This window comes from Chiloscyllium plagiosum, unplaced genomic scaffold (genome assembly GCF_037043375.1).
Source record: "Chiloscyllium plagiosum isolate Xiang-an unplaced genomic scaffold, Cpla_swu_hap1 HiC_scaffold_43, whole genome shotgun sequence".
Taxonomy (NCBI): domain Eukaryota; kingdom Metazoa; phylum Chordata; class Chondrichthyes; order Orectolobiformes; family Hemiscylliidae; genus Chiloscyllium; species Chiloscyllium plagiosum.
Window position 1 is genome coordinate 3,228,188 of NW_028270181.1, and position 26,518 is coordinate 3,254,705.

The 26,518-nt window shown below is 42.1% G+C and overlaps 1 protein-coding gene across 2 annotated transcripts in view; it reads right to left on the minus strand.

Moving 5' to 3' along the window:
- LOC122541948 (protein transport protein Sec24C-like) overlaps positions 1 to 26,518 on the minus strand; it is a 74,150-nt gene that overhangs the window by 42,691 nt on the left and 4,941 nt on the right. For both annotated transcript variants that reach the window (XM_087982433.1, XM_087982432.1), the window contains exons 2-4: positions 13,414 to 13,616; positions 7,416 to 7,548; positions 2,812 to 2,975 (exon numbers count right to left, since the gene is read on the minus strand). In XM_087982433.1, the coding sequence (XP_087838559.1) occupies positions 2,812 to 2,975; positions 7,416 to 7,548; positions 13,414 to 13,579 (463 nt within the window). In that variant the 5' untranslated portion in view covers positions 13,580 to 13,616. The remainder of the gene's footprint in view (positions 1 to 2,811; positions 2,976 to 7,415; positions 7,549 to 13,413; positions 13,617 to 26,518) is intronic.

A 26,518-nucleotide genomic window follows, 5' to 3' on the forward strand; every position in this document is an offset into this window, starting at 1 on the left:
CTGATACTGTCGCAGAAATAGCTCAATGTACCAATAATGAGGGGAGTACTGTTTTAAAATTGAGGGTCACCCTTTTAGGGTGACTTCAAGAGATGAGGATTTTTTTTCACAAGATGGCTATACAACTTTGGAATTCTGCCTCAAGGTGCTTAGATCAGGTCATTGAATACTTTTCAAAGCAGCAGTGGATAGATTGTTATTTGCCGGGGGAAATTGGGTTATTGAGATGGGTGGAAATCTGGAATTTCAAACAGATAGTCATGACCATATTGAATGGGGGAATAGGCTTGAGGGGATTATTCACACTGTGGAGCTTGCTCCGCCATTTAAATCCAATTTCAGCTGATTGAACACTTCAGTACCTTTTAGGCACACTATCCATAAAATCATCAGTAAGCAGAAATCTAGCAAGCTCTGCCTTAAATACATACTGGGCTTTCATAGCCCTCCAGGGTAGAGAATGCCAAAGTTCCTCAATGTGTAAGATAACTGCATTTCTCATCTCATCAGAAGTAGTATCCCACTTACTTTTAAAATTGTGTCCCTGGATCTAGATTTCCCCACCAGGAGGATATTTTTTCTGCATCTACCCTGTCTATCCCTACTTGGTATATTTCAACGAGATCACTTCTCTTTTTCCGAACTCCAGAGAATACAGACTCAGTTTGCCCAATCTCACTACGTTGAGCAGTCCATCCTTCTCATCACAAATCTGGTGAACATTTATTACGCTCCCTCTATGGCAACGTCTTCCCTGAGATAAAGAGACCAAAACCATTCCTGTACTCACATTCTCTTGCAATAAACAGTAACATTAATTGGCCTTCCTAATAGCTTGCTGCACCTTCATGTTAGCCTTCAGTGACTTATTAACAAGGTTACCCAGGACCCTTTGCACATGTATGCTTCCCAACCTCTCACCATTTAAGAAACACTCTGCACACTTGATACTCTGACACAAAAGGGTATAGCCTCACATTTTTCCAAATTATGTTCATGTCATATTCTTGCCCACATTTCCCTCAACAGATCTAAGATGTACAAGTGGGCGGCACGGGGGCACTGTGGTTAGCACTGCTGCCTCACGGCACCAGAGACCCAGGTTCAATTCCCGCCTTAGGCAACTGTCTGTGTGGAATTTGCACATCCTCCCCGTGTCTGCATGGTTTTCCTCCGGGTGCTCCGGTTTCCTCCCACAGTCCAAAAATGCGCAGTTTAGGTGAATTGGCCATGCTAAATTGCCCATAGTGTTAGGTGAGGGGGTAAACGTTGGGGAATGGGTCTGGGTGGATTGCTCTTCGGAGGGTCAGTGTGGACTTGTTGGGCTGAAAGGCCTGTCCCCACACTAATTAATCTAATCTAAGTCTGTATTTCCCTGCTTTCTCCCTTGCTCTGTTCTTGAACTGTGGGGTGACATTTGTTATCTTCTAATCAGCAGGAAGCATTCCAGTATCTACAGAATTTTCGAAGACAATCTCCAGTGGTTAGTCAAACACCAATTATTGAATTACAAGGAGATACAACAAGCTAGAGTTCTTTATCTGGAATTTAGAAAGTTTGGGGAGGACCTCACCTAACTTCAACATATTAAGGGGAAACAGATGGATTGCAACCAAACTATTTCGACTGGTTGGGGAGTTCATGTGAGAGGGCAGTGCCTAAAAATTAAGAATCCAATATTTCAAAAGAGAAATGTAGAACCATTTAAACACATGAAGCTTGCAAATTTGAAACACTGGCATAAACCACCATTGAAACGAGATAATATTTTTATTAACTTGTGGGATGTGGACATCGCAAGTTGGCCAGTATTTTTACTGTCAGTCCCCAGTTGCCCTTAAGATGGTGGTGAGTTGCCTTCTTGAACCACTGCAGTCCACATGCTGTAGATTGACACACAATGTCATTAGGGAAGGAATTCCAGGATTTTGAGAAAGCGACAGTGAAAGAATGGTGATATATTTCCAAGTCAGGATGTGAGTGACCTGGAGAGGAACTTCCAGGTGGTGTTCCCATGTATCTACTGTTCTTGCCCTTCTAGATTTAAGTGGTCATGGGTTTTGAAGGAGTTGTCTAAGGGTCTTTGGTGAATTTCTGCAGTGCATCTTGCAGAAGGCACACACTGCTACTATAGAGCTTCAGTGGTGGAGAGAGTGCATGCTTCTCAATATGATACCAAATAGTGGGCTGCTTTGTCCTGGATGATGTGAAGTTTGTTGAGTGTTGTTGGAGCTGCACCCATCCAGACAAGTGGGGAGTATTCCATCACACTCCTGGCTTGAGCCTTGTAGATGGAGTAAATTATGTATTTTGAAAGAGAGATTGATAGATTATTGTTAAAGGGTATAAAGAAAAGGCTGATTCATGGAATTATCTAGAATGAAGATCATTAGTGATCTAACTGAAGTACAGAACATTTTGGCCACAAATTCTCTCTAGATTCAACGAAGATAAAAAATTGAAGGCAAAGTTTAGATTTTTGGTGAACATCAGAAGGAACTACTTGGGAGTGGTAAAAGAAACCGTAACAGGTGAAAAAAAAACTTACATAAAGGTCAAAATTTTAAGAAATCCCACTATTATGGGGAGTAAAATCTCAATGAAAGTACTGGTATAAGGCTTTGAGCTGACAATTAAGTGGCCTTCATATAATGAAAGAAGGTTTTCAAGTGGTGATGGCAAACTCATATACAAGCTTCTGTGATGATGGTTTTTGGAATGTAGGTTTTTCAGATAAATTAAACATGAAAGAATTTGGTCTATGAAGACAAATTCAACTGTACGCAATCTGATCAGTTTAACATCACTTACCGTAACTCTGACTGGCAGGTGGTGGTGGTGCATTACTTGTAGAACCACTGATCTGCATTGCTGCCATTTGATTTGGTAACTGTTGTGTATTATTGGGCAGGGGTGCATATTGTTGATAGGGCATCGGATGACTACCAGGCATGTATGGTTGAGAGACTGGAAATCTGTAAAAGAAGTTGAATCATTAGATTCCTGCATTCACAAGAAGTAATTCCAGTAGAACATAGAACGTAGAAGAATACAGCGCAGTACAGGCCTTCGGCCCTTGATGTTGCGCCGATCCAAGCCCACCTAACCTACACTAGCCCACTATCCTCCATATGCCTATCCAATGCCCGCTTAAATGCCCATAATGAGGGAGAGTCCACCACTGCTACTGGCAGGGCAGTCCATGAACTCACGACTCGCTGAGTAAAGAACCTACCCCTAACATCTGTCCTATACCTACCCCCCCTTAATTTAAAGCTATGCCCCCTTGAAATAGCTGACTCCATACGTGGAAAAAGATTCTCACTGTCGACCCTATCTAAACCCCTAATCATCTTGTACACCTCTATCAAGTCACCCCTAAACCTTCTTTTCTCCAATGAAAACAACCCCAAGTGCCTCAGCCTTTCCTCATACGATCTTTCTACCATACCAGGCAACATCCTGGTAAACCTCCTCTGCACCCGTTCCAGTGCCTCCACATCCTTCCTATAGTATGGCGACCAAAACTGCACACAATACTCCAGATGCGGCCGCACCAGAGTCTTATACAACTGCAACATGACCTCAGTACTCCGGAACTCAATTCCTCTACCAATAAAAGCCAGTATGCCATTTGCCTTCTTCACCGCACTATTTACCTGGGTGGCAACTTTCAAAGATCTGTGTACATGGACACCAAGATCCCTCTGCTCATCCACACTACCAAGTATCCGACCATTAGCCCAGTACCCCATCTTTTTATTACTCTTACCAAAGTGAATCACCTCACACTTAGCTACATTGAACTCCATTTGCCACCTTTCTGCCCAGTTCTGCAGCTTATCTATATCCCGCTGTAACCTGCCACATCCTTCCTCACTGTCTACAACTCCTCCGACTTTCGTATCATCCGCAAACTTGCTCACCCAACCTTCTAACCCCTCCTCCAGGTCATTTATAAAAATGACAAACAGCAATGGTCCCAAAACAGATTCTTGCGGAACACCGCTAGTGACGGCACTCCAAGATGAACGTTTGCCATCAACTACTACCCTCTGTCTTCTTCCAGCCAGCCAACTCCTAATCCAAACCTCCAACTCACCCTCAATGCCATACCTCCGTATTTTTTGCAGTAGTCTATCATGGGGAACCTTATCAAACGCCTTACTAAAATCCATATACACCACATCTACCGCTTTCCCCTCGTCCACCTGCTTAGTCACCTTCTCAAAGAATTCAATAAGGTTTGTGAAGCACGACCTGCCCTTCACAAAACTATGCTGACTATCCTTGATCACATTATTCCTATCCAGATGTTCATAAATCCTATCCCTTACAATTCTCTCTAAGACTTTGCCCACAACAGAAGTGAGACTCACCGGCCTATTAGTTACCAGAAGATTGGAGGCTAGCAAATGTGGTTCCCTTATCCCTACTCCCCTTCTTGAACAAGGGAACCACATTTGCTAGCCTCCAATCGTCTGGCACTACTCCTGTAGACAACGAGGACACAAAAATCAAGGCCAAAGGCTCTGCAATCTCCTCCCTTGCTTCTCAGAGAATCCTAGGATAAATGCCATCAGGCCCAGGGGACTTATCTATTTTCACCCTTTCCAGAATTTCCAACACCTCTTCCCTACATACCTCAAAGCCATCCATTCTAATTAATTGTGACTCAATATTCACATCGGCAACAATGTCCTGTTCCTGAGTGAATACTGACGAAAAGTATTCATTCAGTGTCTCCCCAATCTCTTCAACCTCCACACGCAACTTCCCACTACTATCCTTGACTGGACCTATTCCTACCCTAGTCATTCTTTTATTCCTGACATACCTATAGAAAGCCTGAGGGTTTTCCCTAATCCTACCAACTAAGGACCTTTCATGTCCCCTCCTTGCTGCTCTTAGCTCTCTCTTCAGGTCCTTCCTGGCTACCTTATAACTCTCAATCGCCCCAATTGAACCTTCACGCCTCATCTTTACATAGGCCGCCCTCTTCCATTTAACAAGGGATTCCAATTCCTTATTAAACCACGGCTCCTTCACACGACCCTTTCCTCCCTGCCTGATGGGTACATACTTATCAAGGACACTCAATAGTTGCTCCTTGAACAAGCTCCACATATCAATTACACCCTTGCCTTGAAGCTTACTTTTCCAAGCCACACATCCCAAGTCATGCCTCACCGCATCATAATTTCCCTGCCCCCAGCTATAACTCTTGCCCTGCATGCACACTTATCCCTCTCCATCACTAGAGTAAAAGTCACCGAATTGTGGTCACTGTCCCCAAAGTGCTCACCTACCTCTAATTCTAACACCTGGCCTGGTTCATTACCTAGAACCAAATCCAGTATGGCCTCACCTCTTGTTGGCCTATCTACATATTGTGTCAGGAAACCCTCCTGCACACATTGGACAAACACTGACCCATCTAACGAACTTGAGCTATAGCTTTCCCAATCAATATCAGGAAAGTTAAAGTCCCCCATAACAACCACCCTATTACTTTCACTCTTCTCTTGAATCATCCTCGCAATCCTTTCTTCTACGTTTCTAGGACTATTAGGAGGCCTGTAAAAAACTCCTAACAGGGTGACCTCACCTTTCCTATTCCTAACCTCAGCCCAAACTACCTCAGATGGCGAGTCTTCATCCATCGTCCTTTCCACAGCTGTAATACTATCTTTGACAAGCAATGCCACACCTCCCCCTCTTTTACCCCCACCTCTGACCCTACTAAAACATTTAAACCCTGGAACCTGCAACAGCCAATCCTGTCCCTGTTCTACCCATGTCTCCGTAATAGCCACAACATCGAAGTCCCAGGTACCAACCCACGCTGCAAGTTGCAAGTACAGTAGTGTAAAGTTACCTACTGGCTTTGCAATTAGTGGTCAGCAACACAGCCAAGCCAACAACATTTTGAGCAATTTCTCTGAACTCAGGTACTCAAACCTACTCCTTACACCATCTTCTGTGTTTCTGTAAGGTTGCCCATTTCCAAATCCTGGCTGATATAAAGGTGTCTTATAAAGCAAGGGTGACCCCAAGCAAAACTAAGACAATTAAGATTCGGAGATGCCGGTGTTGGACTGGGGTGTACCAAGTTAAAAATCACACAACACCAGGTTATAGTCCAATAGGTTTAATTGGAAGCACACTAGGTTTCGGAACGACAATCACCTGATGAAGGAGCGTCGCTCCGAAAGCTAGTGTGCTTCCAATTAAACCTGTTGGACTATAACCTGGTGTTGTGTGATTTTAACTTAAGACAATTAATGTTGAGAGGTATGAAACAATTTCCTTCAACCCAAACTATATTTCCCTGATTGGGAGATGCCGGTGTTGGACTGGGGTGTACAAAGTTAAAAATCACACAACGCAAGGTTATAGTCCAACAGGTTTAATTGGAAACACACTAGCTTTCGGAACACTGCTCTTTCCTCAGGTGGTTGTCACCTGATGAAGGAGTGTCGCTCCGAAAGCTAGTGTGCTTCCAATTAAACCTGTTGGACTGTAACCTGGTGTTGTGAGATTTTAACTTTGTACATTTCCCTGAGTACTTAAAGTCCATAATACCTACGGGCAGGGAGAGGAACTCAGCAACAGGAAACTTCTGAGTTAAATTATTTGTTTTTCCCCCTCTCACAATTCTGTGTTTGAAATGATGATCTCAGTAGGAAAACTTAGCTTGCTGAACATTTTTCCAGTTTTTTTGAACATGCTGGAATCATATTAATGTAGGATGTCACATCAGTTTAAGTGCCCAGCGTCAGCTCCATTACGACAGCAATTTCTCATCAGCATTCAATACTTCAACAGAAATTTTCCATACAATAGCTGGAAATTATTTTTTAAATATAAAAGACAACATTTGGAAGAGGTACTGGTCTTGCAAAGGGAATGGTACAAAAGGGAGAAATGTTAATAGTCAGTACTTTGGATTAAGACTACTGGAGAATTCACTGGTTGGGCTGAATCACTTGCTTCACTAGAGTTTTTTTCATAAAATTCTACAAATTAACATTCCCAATTTAAAAATCCTTGTGCATAGTTAAATCCTCACTGTTCATTTCCTACAGGTTCTGCTCTCCTCACCCGCAATCGAGTAATGGACTGAAAGTACATTCACATCATTAACAGAATCTAAATGTTTTCCACATCATGGTGCAAGTTTTAAACAAAGTAACATTTACACTGAACCTAAACACAACTTTATGAAGCCTTATTTGTTGTGTACAGTGGATATCTTCAAGTCAGCTGTTGTGTGTAGAATGCATGGTTTGATAAGCTTGAAACTCTGAGTGCTCAGAGAATATCAAAGCTCAAGTCCAGCTCTGTAGAAATGAAGTGCAATGACATGGTCTCTATATTTTGGTCCATTTGCTTTTGACGTGTCATATACAAACCGTTGTAACTGGTCAGACATTGCAGGACCATTCTGAACATCCCCCTGTCCATACTGGTTGTAGGCTGTTGACTGTGCAGCTGTTGAGAGAGGTAATGAGGTTGGGGGTTCACCTGTTGCTGTCCTTAATGGACCTATAAAATATAAGAGGAGAAAGTGAGGACTGCAGATGCTGGAGATCAGAGCTGAAAATGTGTTGCTGGAAAAGCGCAGCAGGTCAGGCAGCATCCAAGGAGCAGGAGAATAGACGAATCGGGCATGAGCCCTTCTTGCCTGACCTGCTGCGCTTTTCCAGCAACACATTTTCAGCTATAAAATATAAGACAGACATGAGCATTTTAACTCTCCATACAATAAGGAACTCTATCATCCGTGAAGAGCACTTGCTTATTCATGATTTTTTTTGCTGTTAGAAAAATACAAATTCAACATTTTTAATTAAGTAAAACTAGAAGATTCTAAGAAACAATTCTCAACTGAGATCAGACAATCATATGTAAAATAGATAGAAAAGACTCAAATCATTATGCAGGTTGTTGCACATTCAAAATGTGGAAGAATTAGAAGTTCATAAAGACTTTAATCTTTTTTGATTTTACAAAAGCTCAAAATTATTCATAGCTCCCTCAACTGCTCAGAGGGAATACCACCATACTGACCAAGTTAATCTGTCTAAAAATGATTTGGTTGGGGAAGTTGTACCTCTGACTGAGCAACAGTGAGGGCATATGAGACAGCAAATGAAGTGGTTGGGGTAGGAAGATGGGAACAAGAGTAGGCTATTCAGCCCGCTGAACCTATCCTGCTTTCTAGGTCTTGGCTGACCATTATCTTAATGCTATTTTCCCATGCTATTTCCATTTCCCTTCAAGTTATTAGTCTCCAGAAACTAAGCGTTTGACTGCTACACAGCAATTCACAGATGAGAGTTTTTGGTGGGCACAGAATTGGACTGGTTGAGGGGAGGCATCAGCATCATAGTGAATTTGACTTGTAGGTGGCATACAGTCAACTTGGATCATCAATAAATTGATGCTCAGGTTTTATGTTAGATAGAAAGAACGACAACTGACGTATTGCTGATGGTTTTACAGCATCATGGAAATTGAAATCCAATTAACTTCACAAATTTCATTCTCTAAACTTACAGTGTACAAAGGGTTGAAGAATCTAAAGCTGACAATGCAGTATGAAAAATTAATGATGCCATAGAAACATTGAAAAACTTTACTCAGCTCCTGTTGAAATATTAAACGGTGAAATGCCCAGCACCAGTAAACTTAACTAAAAGAAAACAAACTTGAGAAACATGTTGTTCTCTCCAATGAGGATGATTCTTAAACTGACAAACGTTTTACCAATTGAGGCAATTTTAACTACAGAAATTGTACAGAAGCTCTAATTACCAAAAATTAGTCTTTCCATCAGAACTTAACTGACAAAACAAAAGCAATTGCTCAGTGTCCCGAACTGCAGATCAAAACAGGGGAGAAGCAGGAAATAAAATACAAAGTGCTGGAGAAACTCAGCAAATCTGGCAGCATCAGTGGAGAGAGAAACAGAGTCAATCCTATTGCATTCCAGCAATGGCAGATGCTTCATTATGCAGTGGAGAGGGTACGGAATAAATTGGGCAAAGTGAGTATTGCAGATACTGGAGATCAGAGTCAAGATTAGAGTGATGTTGGAAAAGCACAGCAGGTCAGGCAGTATCCAAGGAGCAGGAAAATCACATTTTGGGCAACAGCTCTTCATCAGGAATCTGACCTACTCTGCTTTTCCAGCAGCACTCTAATCTTGACTATGGAGTAAATTGGATGAATCAAAGTTTGGGAGCAACTGTTCCAGAGAAAGGGCACAACAGACATGTGGAAACTGTATAAGGAGCAGTTGTTGCGAGTGATGCATAAATTTGTTCCTCAGACAGGTAAGAAGGGATAAGATTAAGGAGCCTTGGATGATGAGAACAGAGGAGCCTCTCATCGAAAGGAGGAAGGTAGCTTACCTAAGGTGGAGGATGCAAGGATCTCGCAACACTTTAGAGGATTACAGACTTGCTAGAAAGGAGCTCAAGTGGACAGAGGAGAGCCGAGAGGGGGGCACAAGAAAGGCTTAGCAGGAAGGATTAGGGAGAACCCAAAGGCATTTTACTCATAGGTGAGGAATAAGAGAATGATCAGGGATAGCATAAGGAACATCTTATATGTCGCTATTAAATCACCTCTCAACCTTCTTCTCTGCAACGAAAATAGCCTCAAGTCCCTCAGCCTTTCCTCGTAAGACGTTCCCTCCATACCAGGCAACATCCTAGTAAATCTCCTCTGCACCCTTTCAAAGCTTCCACATCCTTCTTATAATGCGGTGACCAGAACTGTACACAATACTCCAAATGCGGCCGCACCAGAGTTTTGTACAGCTGTAGCATAACCTCATGGTTCCGGAACTCGATCCTCTATTAGTAAAACACTGTATGCCTTCTTAACAACCCTGTCAACCTGGGTGGGAACTTTCAAGGATCTGTGTACACGGACACCGAGATCTCTCTGCTCATCTACACTATCAAGAATCTTTACCATTAGCCCAGTACTTTGCATTCCGGTTACTCCGACCAAAGTGAATCACCTCACACTTGTCCGCATTAAACTCCATTTGCCACCTCTCAGCCCAGCTCTGCAGCTTATCTATGTCTCTCAGTAACCTACAATTTCATTCGTCACTATCCACAACTCCAATGACCTTAGTGTTGTCTACAAATTTACTAACCCACCCTTCTACGCCCTCATCCAGGTCGTGAGAGGAGGTGACAAGTCAGGTCGACGAAGGTCGGGCAGCAAATGTGGTGTATGTGGACTTCAACAAGGCATTTGAAAAGGTTCCCCATGGTAGGCTCAGTCATAAAGTCAGGAGGTATGGGATACAGGGAGATTGGGCTATCTGGATTCACAATTGGTTGGCTGACAGAAGGCAGAGAGTGGTTGTAGATGGAAAGTATTCTGCCTGGAGGTCAGTGGTGAGTGGTGTTCCGCAGGTCAAAACAATGGATGCACAGGTTAGGTGGATTGGCTACGCTGAAATTGTCCATAACATCTAAGTGATGTGCAGGCTAGGTAGATTAGCCATGGTAAATGCCAGGTTACAGGGATAGGGTAGGAAGCTGGGTCTAAACGGGATGCTCCTTGAAGGACTGGATAGTAGTCGACTGAGAGATGGAATCACTCCTGTGTTACTGAAGGAGTTTGGAGGAGGCAACAAATACATGCAATAGAAAGCTCGGAAGGTCTTAGGGAATGGGAAGTGTGCCACCAAACTGCAAACTAAAACAAAGCACACAACTAGAATAAAACAGAAAGGAATGTAGGAGACTATTATAAACTAATTATAAACTAATGCATAAATCTGCAGAGGTCAAAAGATGAGCAGACTGATTTGATGATTCACTAGGTTTAGCCCTGATAACAATTAATGTTAAGTTAACATTGTTTTTGAACATACTGTACGTAGGTCACAACCACAAATCAGGTCCAACACATCACTTAATGAGACCCAGCAGTATATGCACAGGGAATGTAACAAATCTCCCGAAGTTATTACAAACAACATTTATTCCAAAATGCCAATTTACATACTTCTTTCTGCAATTAGTGGAAGCAGTGACAGTGCAGTAACACCATTGGATTAATAATCCGTAACACCAGGCTCATGCACTGGGAACACAGATTCAATCTCACTATGACAACACTCCTGCTAACTGTTGCTCTTCTGCTCAGACTTCACAGTCCATGTGTAGCAGCAACATTTGGAAATGGAAGTCGATGCTGTGATTGGTATCAGCAGTTGTGGGTGCCCACACCTTCCCCCTCGCCTGTGCCCAAGGCCCCAAAGATATTTTCACATCCGATGGAAATTTTCCTGCACATCCAAACACCTCATCTACTGTGTCTGTTATTCTCGATGTGGTGTCGTCTACATTGAGGAGATAGGGTACCAACTTACAGCATGTTTCAGAGAACATCTCTGGGACACACACAAAATAACCCCACCGCTGTGGCCGACCACTTCAACTCCCCACCCACTACACCAAGGACATGCAAGTCCGGGGCCGCCTCCACCGCCAAATCCAAGCCACCTGACGACTGGAGGAAGAATGCCTCATCTTCTGCCTTCAACCACATGGGGCATCAACATGGACTTCACTAGTTTCCAGAGCTCTCCCATCGCCATCCCAGATCCAACCCTCCAACTCTGCACGCCCTCTTGCCCGGCCCTACCTATCGACCTTCCTTCCCACCTTTCCACTCCACCCTCTCCACTGCATCCACCTATCGCCTTCCCGCTACCTTCCCCCACTCTTACCCTATTTATCTCTCAATCCCCTCCCTCCCCACACATTCCTGATGAAAGGCTTTGACGGAAACGTCAACTCTCCTGCTCCTCGGATGCTGCCTAAGTTGCTGTGCTTTTCCAGCGAATTATTTTCGACCATAATTATAACCACACACTTTATTACACTGCATCTATACAAATTTTGTCGACCTTTATTCACCGCAAAACCTTCAGTGACAGAGGAATTATCAGGAACATTTAGCACTGGATTAAATGTAACTACATACCCAATTCTATGCTTCCACATTTGAAGTGGACCAGAGAAAGCGATTAGAAGACCTAAGCAGCTACATCTCCAGTCTGGAAGGACTACTATCCTGCGTACAGTGATGAAACAAGGGTGAGTCTCTCGAGACCAGAGTTCCTTCAATCCATTATTCCTCTTTGTAATAATCGTATGACATCTTCCCCTTACATTCTTCCAAAATTCATTTGATGTTCTGAGAAAGATCTCGAGTCATTTCCAAATGCTGTGTTATTTTGGTTGATTCAAACTTTGGTTTCTGCTTCATATTGCGTTGTTCACTTGCTGTTGTGTCAACCTTCTGTAAAGGTTTACCACCCTCAATAAAATATTTATTTTTAAACTAAACCCAAACTACCTGATCTGAAAGCACATTGTGAAACACTCTAGATGATCCTACAGTATGTGCCTTGTAAGAAATATATTGGTCACTGTGGACTGGGTTACTTACGCCATCAACGGGGTTTATAATTGCTAGTTCACGGGAAGCATGACGTTATCTTGAAAAAGAAAGACTTGTGTTTTAGGCAGCGTACACCCACAAACTTGTTTTTTTAACCAAAGCAGATGAGATGGGCCGATGGGCCATTTTCTATGTTGTAGAACTGTAAGGCCCTGTCTTTTTAAGCGGAGATTTTGTTTAGCAAGCAGTAATTGAAAAATAAAATGATCTACACCCACCATCCCTAAACCCAAAGACAGGGCCGTACGGTGACTCAGTGGTCAGCACTGCTGCCTCATAGTGCTAGGGTCCCGGAGTTGATTCCAACCTTGGGCAGCTGTCCATATGGAGCGTGCATATTCTCCTCGTGTCTGCGTAGATTTTATCCTGGTGTTATGGTTTCCTCCCACTGTCCAATGATGCACAGATTGGGTGGATTGGCCGTGTTAAGTTGCGTCTTGTCCAGGGGTGTTTGGACTAGGTGGGTTGGCTATGGGAAATGTAGGGTTGCAGGGATAGGGTTGGGGGTGGGTCTGGGTGGGGTGCTGTTTGAAGGGTTGATGTGGACTCGATGGGCCAAATGACCTGCTTCCACACTGTAGGGATTCTATGGAATTTCTAATTAAATCTGTCTGTAATACAAGTATGATCAGCTTACACTGAAAAGAAATTTTTAAATGAAAGACTAATTTGTTTTGATAGAAGCTTTAACATACATCGCTTTCCACATCACCTCATACTTCTTTTTGACATCAATTTCCCAGAAACGTGGAGAGAGACAGGAAGACCAAAAGAGGTAGAGGGAGACAGAAAGATACAGAGTTGTGCATGTCAAGTGGAAATTGAACACTGTACATGAGAAAATAGCAGAGCAAACCAGATGTTTGGAACAATTCTACTTCATACCTCCCAGTTGATTATAATACCAACCTTGTGGAACAGCAGTTGGTTGGTAACCTTGAACAGGTCCATTATATGGTCCATATTGAGAGGTTGGAACACCCGCCGTATGCTGACTGTTGTATCCGAACTGTTGGTACCCTTGGTAACCAGATTGGGGCTGCCCATAAGATGCCATGTGACCCTGTTGATTCATCCTTATTTAACCAGGATCATCCCCAAAATGGTTTTACCTGAAATTAGAATAATGATAATATTTGTAATCAGAACATAAAATTTTCAAGTCAAACTTTGGTGGCTTCCATTCCAATGGTTTCTTACATTCTGACGTCATGAGGAGTTGAACAGAAGCACTTTAAAATCTCCCGGTGAGAAACATTCAGGGAATGATAGGCTATACACCGTTAGTGACAGGCCTTGCGCAGTGAAGACAAATCTCAAAAGCAGTCCCTTTGGAATTCAATTGAACTGCTCAAATAACGTGCAAAGAAGCAAGTTTATTTCTTTACCCAGAAATGTAACCGGTCAGTTCTAACTTTGTTCCAACTTAATTTCCTACTTCGTTCTCAACTGTTACAAGACCATTCCTTTGCATCCCTGGAACATTGTTAGGCTATCACTACCTCGACTACCTGACCATCAAAACCACAGAACAAGCCTTCCCCAATCCGATGAACTCTACTACCAAGAATCTGCTCATTGACATTCCTATCTCAAACCTTCACAAGTTACAAATCATTTGCAATAACAGTCCTCCATCTTCTCCCTCTCACTGTGGACTCCCACTTTTCTCATCCTCTGCAAACTCCATACATCAAACTTCCACTTGCAAATCAGTCATCTTATTCCATCACTCTATTTGGTTTCAAACTTTATCCCCCAAAGGCAACATTTAGACTTATAATAATGAGCAATCCTTGTTCTTTTATTGATCACCTGTGTGGATATTCAACCTTAGTCCTCTGTTTTGCCACTTTACTCCCAGCATTAAGAGATATTAATTCTTAACACTATTGGCTTGGGTTAGAACACAAGAACTAGGAGCAGGAGGCCATCTGGCCCTTTGAGCCTGCTCCGCCATTCAATCAGATCATGGATGATCTTCTCATAACCTCAGCTCCACTTACCCGCCATTTCCCAACTATCCCTTAATTCCTTTATTTTTCAAAAAAGTATCTATCTTAACTTTAAAAGTGATTAATAAAGCAGCATCAAATACTTCAGTGGAATTATATTTACAACACTCTGGGTAAAGAGGTTCCTTCTCAATGGAGTCCTAAATCTGCTCTCCCTAATTTTGAGGCTATGCCCTCTTGTCGTTGTTTCACCTGCCAGAGGAACCAGCCTCTCTACATCTATCCTATCTATTCCTGTCATAATTTTATACGTTTCTATAAAATCCTCCCCATTCTACTGAATTCCCATGAATATAATCCAAATTTACTCAGTCTCTCCTCAAAAGGCCAACCCCCTGAACTCCGAAATTAACCTAATGAACCACTTCCGCACCCCCTCTAGTGCCAGTACATCCTTTCTCAAGTAAGGAGACCAAAACTACACGCAGTACTCCAGGTGTGGCCTCACCAGCACCCTGTACAACTGCAACATAACCTCCGTGTTTTTAAACCCAATCCCTTTAGCAATGAAGGGCAAAATTCCATTTGCCTTCCTAATTACTTGTACCTGCAGGCCAACCCTCTGTGACTCATGCACAAGGACACCAAGGCTCTCTCTGCATAACAGCATGCTGCAACTTTTACTCCTACGAAATGGATGACTTCACATTTATTAACATTGTGTCCCATTTGCCTGACATTTCCCCACTCAAAGTATCTATATTAGATTAGATTCCTTACAGTGTGGAAACAGGCCGTTCGGCCCAACAAGTCCACACCGACCCTCCAAAGAATAACCCACCGAGACCCATTCCCCTACATTTATCCCTAACTAACGTACTTCACACTAACCTGCACATCTTTGGATTGTGGGAGGAAACCGGAGCACCCGGGGGAATGTGTAAACTCCATACAGACAGTCGCTCAAGGCAGGAGTCGAACCCGGGTCCCTGGCACTGAGGCAGCAGTGTTAACCACTGAGCCACCATGCCGGGCTAAATATTCCTCTGCAAAGTTTCACAGCCCTCTGCACACTTTGCTATGCCACTCAGCTTAATGTCATCTGTAAACTTTGACACACTACACGTGGCCCCAAATCATCTATATAAATTGTAAATAGTTGCAATCGCAACACTGATCCCCGAAGTACACCAATAGTTACTGATTGCCAACCAGAATAGCACTCATTTATCCCCAGTCTTTGCTTCCAATCAAACAATCCCCAATCCATGCTGACACTTTACCCATAACACCTTGCATCTTTATCTTATGCAGCAGCCTCTTGTGCGGCACCTTGTCGAAGGCCTTTTGGAAATTTAGGTATACCACATCCACTGGGTTGTAAACCTTGATTAAAATGTTCTCATAGAATTTCAAAAGGCCTGTTAAGCATGACCTGCCCTTCATGAACCCATGCTGCACCTGCCCAACGGGACAATTTCAATCTAGATACCTTGCTATTTCTTCTTTGATAAGAGACTCAAGCATCTTCCTCCCTACAGAGCTTAAGCTAGCCAGTCTATAATTCCCCGCCTTTTGTCCATCTCCCTTAACCAAGAGCACAAAAATATTTCAGTCACCATCTTAATGGTTTCTATCGGATTTTTTTGTGCAAATTAACTTTGGGTTTCCTACATTACTACAACGTTGACCATACTTCAAAAGTGAACTTCAATGGTAGCAAAGTTCTGAGAAACGTTCAGAAGATTGTGCAAGCTGCTATACAAAGAATGTCACTCTTGCTTTCCACTCCATTTGAGCATCCTGTGACCTGACAGGCTGATCCATCTTCACACCAACAATAGAGTTGCAAAAATATGTTAAATGTAGCTCCAAGTCATTGTAAATTAGAAAGTGAGAAAACTAGCACACATGCAGGTTACCACTTAAATCTCCATTAAGTATTTTGTAGCCACGAAGGGGCAACAAGTGTGAACAAGCAAAATCACAAACTCCAAATAACACATTTAGTTGCAAAGTAGAATGACAGAAACAAATCAGTCACACCAATGTTTAATGTCTTAGGACCGGGCCTAAAATAAACATCAATATAAATATTGTAGCATATGTATGGATACAAGTTGTTAACAATTAATTGGGTTGCTTGGCTGCCTCTAAACCAGCCGCAACACAAGTTCACTGAACGGCAATGAGGCACTGAAATCCTGAGCAAAATCTCTCTCCATGACAGATTCGCTGAAGGCATCGTTACTTTCACTGAGATTCGTTAGCTCAGTCCAGACTGGGAGTCAGGCCATAAAACACAAAAGCACAAGTGGGTCATTCAGATCCAGCAAGTCTGCTCAGTCATTCAGTGAGATCATGGCTGCTCTGATATTCCTCAATTCCACTTTCCTGCCATTTCCCCAACTCTTAATCCCCTTATATTAAAAATATGTATCATAGGCTTCAAAAATATTCAACCACCCAGATTTGACAACCCTCTGTGGTAAAGATGTACTAGCCTCGCAGAAGAAATGCTCTTAATTATAATTTCTGTCTTAAATTTAAGTTAAGTAATCCATCTCAGGTACTGCAACCAAACCAGTTCAGCTAATGCAGGTAGGTATGAGAGCATCAGGTACTTGATGCACCATCAGAAAAGGTGACTGGGATTGGCAGGCAGGTTCTCCCAGCTACTGAGTTTCCCAATGGAGTAAATACCACCAAGCAGGGATTGAAATTACCTAATTTTGCTCCAGATCTAAATCAATTTAAAGAGGTCCTGTAGGGGTGGCATGGTGGCACAGTGGTTAGCACTGCTGCCTCTCAGCATCAGAGACCTGGGTTCAATTCCCGCCTCAGGCGACTCTCTGTGCGGAGTTTGCACATTCTTCTCGTGTCTGCATGGGTTTCCTCTGGGTGCTCTGGTTTCCTCCCACAGTCCAAAGATGTGCAGGTCAGGTGAATTGGCCATGCTAAATTGCCCGTAGCATTAGGTGAAGGGGTAAATGTAAGGGTATGGATGCGTTGCGCTTCCGCGAGTCGGTGTGGACTTGTTGGGCTGAACAGCCTGTTTCCACACCGTAAGTAATCTAATCTAATCTAAAAAAACATGTCAAAGAAGAGCCGATAAGCAGCCCCCATTGTCAAGCTTAATAATATGGATGAAGGAACTGAGAGCATTCTGGCTAAGTGTGCAGATGATACAAAGATAGGTGGAGGGGCAGGTGGTACTGAGGAGGCAGGGAGGCTGCAGAAAGATTCAGGCAGAGGATGGGCAAAGAAGTGGCAGATGAAATAAACATGTGGGAAAGTGAGAGGGCATGCACTTTTGGTTGGAAGAATACAGGCATGGACTATTTTCTAAATGGGGCGAAAATTCAGAAATCTGGAGTACAAAAGGACTTGGGAGTCCTTGTCCAGGATTCTCTTCAGGTAAACTTACAGGCTGAGTCAGTAATTAGGAAGGCAAATACAATGTGGTCATTCATTTCAAGACGACTAGAATATAAAAGCAGGGATGTACTTCTGAGGCTTTATAAGGTTCTGGTCAGACCATATTTAGAGTATTATGAGCAATTTTAGGTCCCACATCTCAGTAAGGATGTATTGGCCTGGGAGTGGGTCCAGAGGAGGTTCACAAGAATGGTCCCAGAAATGAAAGGCTTACAGAAGAAGAACGTTCAAGGACTTGAACTATACTCAATGGAGTTTACAAGGATGTGAGGGGAATCAGATTGAAACTTACAGAATACTTCATCGCCTGAACAGGTTGAACGTTTTGAAGTTGTTTCCATTGACAGGAGAGATGAGGACCTGAGGGCAAAGCCTTAGAGTAAAGGGAAGACCTTGTATGATGGAAATAACAAGAAACTTCTTCAGTCAGAGAGTGGTGAATCAGTGGAATTCATTGCCACAGAGGGCTGTGGATGCCAGGTCATTGAGTGCATGTAAGACAGAGATAGATATGTTCTTGATTGCCATGGGATCAAACGTTAAGGGGAAAAAGTGGGAAAATGGAGTTGAAAAACCTATCAGCCATGGTCGAATGGCAGAGTAGAATCGATGGGCAGATTGATATAATTTCTGGTTTTATGGCCTTAATACTTATCCCTCAACCAACATCGTTCAAAAGATTATTAATCCATTGGTTTTACTGGGAGCTTGCCGTGTACAAACTGGCTGCTATGCTTCCTATATGAACAACCACTACACATCTTAATTGATTGTAATACACTTTCAGGCATCCTGTGACTGTGAAAGGTGTCATATAAAATACATGATGTGGAGGTGCCAGTGTGGACTGGGGTAGACAAAGTTAAAAATCTCACAACACCGGGTTATAGTGCAACAGGTTTATTTAGAAATACTAGCTTTCACAACACTGAAGGAACAGCAAAGTAAAATGTAGAGTAAGTGAAGAAAAGGACTACAGGTTCTCATGTTCTCAACATCACTGATCCAAGGACACAATTTGGATTACATTCACCCTCAAATGTACAATCCAGTCATAATACCTCACTAACAAAAATACTTGCCATGTAGAACTTTTAAGAAAGGAACAAATCTACTCCTACAATGCATCATTCTGCAGCTAATGCAGCAAGTAAATTTTTGAGCCTGTGCTCAGTGTGAGAACCCAACCATTAACTGTCTCAGGGAACAAGTATGTGGTCTATAAACCTGTTACTCCATCTTCAATGCGGTTTACATCAATATTGTTAGTGCACCATTAAAACAAAATAGTCTCCCAACCAAAAATTTCAGCTTGTTATAGCACCACAAATATGAAACAACAAATATACCAGTTCACTGCACAACAAGAGTCCATTATAATACATACTAGCATCACGGAGCTCAGCAATGTAATAACCGGCCCACAGTAATGAAGATCACTCTTAATTACCCTCTGTATAATTAGGGATTGGGAACATTGCCAACCCAGCCAGCAACATCCACATCCTATGAATGAATTTTTAAAAATTGAATGGCTCAACACAAATACCCTTGAAATTGCTCACACTATTCCACTCTTCACATTGCTGTTTATGATTTTTGTAAAAGAACAAGCGATGCAGTCCAACTTTGTAAACAAAGTTTTTTCAAATGTTTCACTGGACAGCACAATGGCTACCAAAATATTTGGAAATGGACTCAGAAGATGAAAACGAATGAGACGGTCAATCACAAACTGAGGATTTTGGCTGCCCTGTATTCAAGCAGAGGCAGTGCTCAGAACCTGAGTGTCAATCTCCTACATTATACCCCGAGGCTGATGTGGAATTGATTTGCACCAATATAAAAACAGCAATAGTACTCAGCTGTTCACTTAACCACAGCGCAGATGATCACGAAGTGTTTCCAATATCCTGATTGTTTTCATCAAAAAACATTTATCATTAACTTGGGAGCTGTTTAAATGCTCTGCTCAGGGCAGACGTAATGGGTTAATTGACCTCTTTCTGTGGTTTTTAAGTCTTGTAAGCAAATCATGCATTTCACAAGTGAAAAGTCAGTTTATGCCATAGTGCTGCTTAATATCTGATTCTATCAACTAAGTTGAAGATGAAAACTATATCCATGACTCAATGTGAACACCATAAATTTCAATAGTGACCCAAATCAGGTACTGCTGCACAATAACATGGCCACTCAGAACATGAAATGATCAAAATCAATCTTGCAGGATGTTCAAGATAAAATAATTTGTCAACTTTCCAGGTTGAAATTCATAAGCAGCACAGATAAAAAGAAAACTTTATCAATAATGTTCAGAGTGCACAAGCAACCTTAAACTTTTGGAATTACTGCAAGTATATAGCAAAGCGAAACTGAACAGTCACCTCAACAGAAACATATAGCATAATTAAGGATGATGAAAGGTTTGTGATCAGTTGATCGGTGAATTGCAAGATTCAAAATAACCCTTGTCCTGTGGCGCAGTAAAAGGAGAAAGAACTTGATAACATTATCTAAGTCAGCAGATTTAGTCATCAGTTTGAGGATGTCAAAATTTAAGTTAATTGTTTCATACCTTCCGAATTAGACTGCTTTTAATAGACCTGCTGCCCAAAAATTGAAACCAGGAACAAATCTCTATCTAAGCTACAAAGACTGCTGCAGGGAGTTACTTGGATATTCAATCCGTGGATCCTGACAAAGCTCACAAACCATCACTGGCCTTTAGTAATAATTCAGTGATACAGCCTTAGACACAAAAGCTCAAAATATGTAATTCCACTTTTCACAAGTTTAATGTTTTTTTGTTAAGAAAGGGAGGTGTTTTATGACTGATACCACTTTTTGCAGACATGGAGCCTAGATAAGGTTCAGAGTTTGATCCCTGATTGAATAACATTCAAAAATACTGTAACAAGAACAAACTCCTAGCTTTTTGCACATTTTTATTTTAGAAAACATGCAATATTAATAATAAATCATGAAGCCAATCTACAAAAGTACTCCAGACAATGTAGTGATTGTGGTCATTTTATGAATAGGTGCTAGAGGCCAGACTTTAACCTCATGTGCTTTCCAACAATTGCGCAATATTTCCCCACACCCTGTCAGCACCACCTCGGAGTCGCAGAAGGTGCAACAGTTGCCCATTTAAGTCTTCGCTCCTCACTATCCACAGCTCTGGAAAAACCTTCCAGGTGAAGCAGCGATTTACAGAACAACCTCGATTATCCAAACGAGACAGGCGGGGAGTATTTTGTTCGGATAACTGACCAAGGTTGCCATGGCGGCAGCAAGAGCAGGATCACGGTTCCCGAGGTGGCCCTGTTCCTGCTCTCAACGCCAGCCCAGGCTGCCTGCTCTCGCTGTGCTTTTATTGAAATTTAATTTTAAAAATTTACAGGGCCTTGATCTTGTTTGGATAATCTGAAATTTGGATAATTGATGTTCAGATAACCGAGGTTGTTCTGTACTTGCACTTTACTGAATCTTGTCTATCGGATTTGCTGCTCCCAATGTACTGCTGTATACATTGTGGATATGAAACAAAGAATAGACAACTGCTTTGGGGAACACTTTGTTCTATCTGCAAAAAAATGATAGAGCTTCCAGTTGCCTGCTTCTTCAACACACTGTGTTCCTTGGCCAACATGTATGACCCAGGCCTGCTACAATGCTCCAGTGAGGCTCAGTGCAAGCTGAAAGATTAGCATCTCACTTTCTGCTTGGGGACACTGCAGCCTTCAGGACTTAAATGAAGAGTTCAATAACTTTAGATCCTGCCAATACCTTTTACCCACCCCCACACACCAGGCCCTGTCATGGCATGGGCTGCTTTCAGCACAGCTGATCCTGCGCTTGCTGCCACCATGGCAATCTTGGTCAGTTATCCTCCCTACTGTCCCCATCATCAGCTTTTCTTTATTTCTGGCACACACACATATCTATCACTTTTGTGGGTTCCATCTCTGCCTATCTGCTCACCACCCACCCAATACATAGACCTTTTTTCCCCTCGCTGCTCTCAGTTACATAGAACATAGAAGAATACAGCGCAGTACAGGCCCTTGGGCCCTCGATGTTGCGCCGATCCAAGCCCACCTAAACTATACTAACCCACTATCCTCCATATACCTATCCAATGCCCTCTTAAATGCCCATAAAGAGGGAGAGTCCACCACTGTTACTGGCAGGGCATTCCATGAACTAACGACTCGCTGAGTGAAGAACCTACCCCTAACATCAGTCCTATATCTACCCCCCCTTAATTTAAAGCTATGCCCCCTTGTAATACCCGACTCAATACGCGGGAAAAGGTTCATACTGTCGACCCTATCTAACCCCCTAATCATCTTGTACACCTCAATCAAGTCACCCCTAAACCTTCTTTTCTCTAGTGAAAACAGCCCCAAGTGCCTCAGTCTTTCCTCATACGATTTTCCTTCCATACCAGGCAACATCCTGGTAAACCTCCTCTGCACCCGTTCCAGTGCCTCCACATCCTTCCTATAGTATGGCGACCAAAACTGCACACAATATTCCAGATGCGGCCGTACCAGAGTCTTATACAACTGCATCATGACCTCAGGACTCCGGAACTCAATTCCTCTACCAATAAAAGCCAGTACGCCATATGCCTTCCTCACCGCACTATTTACCTGGGTGGCAACTTTCAGAGATCTGTGTACATGGACACCAAGATCCCTCTGCTCATCCACACTACCAAGTATAAGTTCTGAAGAAGTGTCATGGGACTTGAAACACTAACTCTGCTTTCTCTCCTCAGGCTTTGCCAGAACCTGAGTTTCTCCAGTAATTTCAGACTTCCAGTACCACTGTTCTTTGCTTGATTTATCCAGCTTGATATGCTGATTAGAAATGTAACCCCACTGGAACTGAATAGAGGGTAAGAGTCCAACTATTTACTAGCCTGTCATTCTCAACACCTTCTTGAGACTTGGTCAGAAGTCACATAACACCAGATTATAGTCCTACAGGTGTATTTGAAATCACAAGCTTTTGGAGCGCTGCTCCTTTGTCACTCGACGAAAGTGCAGGGCTCCGAAAACTTGTGATTTCAAATAAACCTGTTGGACTATAATCTAGTGGTGTGTAACTTCTGACCTTGTCCAGCCTAGTCCAACACCAGTACCTCCACTTCTGGAGACTTGGCAGACTAACAGTCTATCCATTGTCAGAGATGCTTTTGATATTGTCTGCAAGTATGAACACCTTGCATCTTCTTCCAAGTGAAACACCCCCATCCCCACACTCCTCAATCATAAACCTCCCAGATTTGTTGTCAGCAAAATTCAGAACAAATCATACAATCCCTTTCATCCACCATTTTATCCCAAATTGACAACAGTCCTGAGTAAAAACCATCTTATAAAACCTCATGTTTAACAAGGTTTCTCACTCAAAAGCAGTCAATGAAGCAAGTTGAAAATATACTAACTTGGTGCACTGTACATATAAAAGTTGACAACGTATGCCAAGTAAAGACTTTGAGGTTCATCCATCACAAATAAACTTGATGTTTTAACTGCCAAGAGGGAGAATCTAACTAAAATTTTCATTCATTACCTCATTCATGCTCAGGTTATTGAAGAATGGTGGAGAGTTTTTTTTGGGTTTGAAACATGCAAAGTTTGACAAGGTATACTTCTAGGTTTTTGGCATCATCACTCAGAAACATCCACAATTTTACAGAATCGTATTGGTAAGAATACTGCTCACTGTTATTCTGCAATTATAATTTTAAAATCCAAGAGTCTACCAGATGGTGAGGCACCTATTACTGTAATGGTAGAACAGAGTCTCAACCAGCTTGCTAACTGAAAATACTCTCTACTAATGTTACACATTGCACTCCAGCTTTTTAGTGTTTCTCACTCAGTTTTCACGTAATAGTCTTATTCCACAACAGTGCAGTACTAACATGACTGCAAGCTCCTGTCTACACCAGTTTTGACAAGCCCATGAATTAGGCCATTTTTTTAAAATCAGGAAGAGAAATTTCATATCTCATCTGAAGCAACAGATCGAATTATGCCCACAGGGACCACACCATTGAAGAAACTGAAGCAGACAGACTGTGAACGTCCAGTGTAGCTCAAACCTCTATGAAATAGTTGCAACTTACCTTGCTATTCAACTGCTGCCTACAGTACACAGAGCTCTAAAAGACTCCAGTGACAGTCTCCAGATGAATGTTTACTACAAACGCACAGACTCCCATAACTACCTGGACTACACCTCTTCCCACCCAGTATCCCGCAAGAACTCCATCCCATTCTCCCAATTCCTCCGCCACATCTGCTTGGACAAAGAGACATTCCACTCGCAAGCATTACAGATGTCCACCTATTGCGAACATTTTTTTTCTCCCTGTCATCCAGACAGCCCTCCACTGCATCATCTCCATTCCCCGTTTCAAGGCTCTAAACCACCCTCAACTCCCAACACAATAAAGAGAGTCCCCCTTGTCCTCAGCTACCACCCCACCAGTTTCTGCATCCAACATATCATCCTTAAACACTTCCCTAAGTTTACGTTTGGTCTCCCCGATGTAGAGAAGATCACATTGTAGGTGTAACTACTCTAAATAAAGTGCAGCAGGTCAAGAAGGTAGCTCAACCTCTGAAGGACAACGAGGGATAGGTAATAAATATGAAGCCTACATCTCATGAATGAATAAAAACAACGAAAAGCTGAGATTACCAACATTATCTCAGCATCCAAATGAAACAATGAGCCAACGGCTTAATAACACTTGCTGCCTAGAACACAACTTCATAGATAGAACAATATCGGCCTCAATCTGCAGTGAGAACGCTGGGAGAACTGTCACCTTCCATTGTTATTTCTCCACTGAAACGGACAGTAACTTAAAGCTTTTGCCCAATACACAGAAATTCAATGTTTCTGATAATGAACCTATACTGCTGTTTAAGTTTCCCAGACTGCAAACAATTAATCATTGAACTGATGAGCACTTCCATCCTTACACTCAGGAAAAAGTGAGGACTGCAGATGCTGGAGATCAGAGTCAAAACCTGTTGAGGCTGGAAACATACAGCCAGTCAGGCAGCATCCGAGGAGCGAGAGCCGATTCTCCTGCTCCTCAGATGCTACCTGATCTGCTGTGCTTTTTCAGCACCACACTTTTCAACTTACACTCTTAGGCCGAACAATAAAAGCTTTCAACTTTTATTTTATTAAAAGAGGTGTGAATTTATGTATTGGGTTTGAAATGATGTACTAAGCTCATAATTGTTCTAAACATTCCTGAAAAACTAATGAGCTGATGTTGGATTAATATCTCACTTAAAATAAGAAATCACAACTTCAGGTTTTATCGAAGATTTATATTCTAGCCCTTATCCTTAGTCCTAATGCGTGCTGCAGTTATTTATTTAGCATTCCCAATAAAACTTTAATTAAGATTTAAAAATCTATTGCTTTAAACTCAATTTGAAACCTGGCAAAATACTTCAATATGACTGGCCCTGCTTAAAGACATCATTGTCGTTGGATGAGAGGGGAGATATGACTTTTAACAGGTTCACAATGCCCTTGGGCAAGGGGAAACCTGATGATCTCTGCCTGTGACCAGCAATGCTACTTTAAATTAACAACCATTCTTCTCAAAAATAGAAGCCAGATCTACAGATTGCCCAACTGTGCTGACAAGATTATCCCCATTCCCCTGCCCCTCCTGAAGAATAGTTTTAATTTTAGTTAAATGAATTCGCAAGTTCATCTGTGTCTAAAAACTATTTTCTCAAATTCACTCCTTCAAAACACAGTCTGTAGTATGCGCAAGAAAAAGACTAGATTTCTAGAATACATATTAAAAAGGAAAGAACACTGTGCAGTGAAATTGGAAGGTATTAAAACATTAAATTGCAACCTGTTTTCACTGTAATAAACATCACACACCCTTCACTAACAGTTTAGAATACTGCACAGCTGCAGCTGATGGTTACCATCTGAAACTGGAATAGGAGGCCATTCAGCCCTGACTCTAATTATTTTGGTCCCTATCTCAACTTCAATCGTTTCCCTCAGTTTCACATTAACTGACATAAAACACTTATTCTGCCAACATTCAAAGCCCTTCATGTGTGTGAGAAAGTACTTCCTGATTCCCAGGTTAAATGGTTTTGTTCAAAAGTCATTGTCTTGATCCCTTCTCCAGAGGAAATCATTTTCCAGTAACAAACTCTTAATATTTTTAAAACCCTCAATCAGATCACCTCAGTCTCAAACTCAAAGGAATGTGAAAGTTTCATGAATGTATCTCTGCGATTTAATTTTTTGTCCTGATAACATGGAAAACAGTATGTGGCATAAATAATAAATGCTAGAACCACACCAGCACACAATAATGCACTGGAAAGAGGAAGTAATGATGGCTCAATGAAAAGTAAAAATGCAGATAATGAGAGCATGAGAGAGAACAAGCTGGAGGGCACAACAGAAAGAAAATACTTAAGCATGATTGGTAGTGTGCAATAAGTCTGCTTTGTAACATACTAGACAATAGACAATAGGTGCAGGAGTAGGCCATTCAGCCCTTCAAGCCTGCACCGCCATTCAATATGATCATGGCT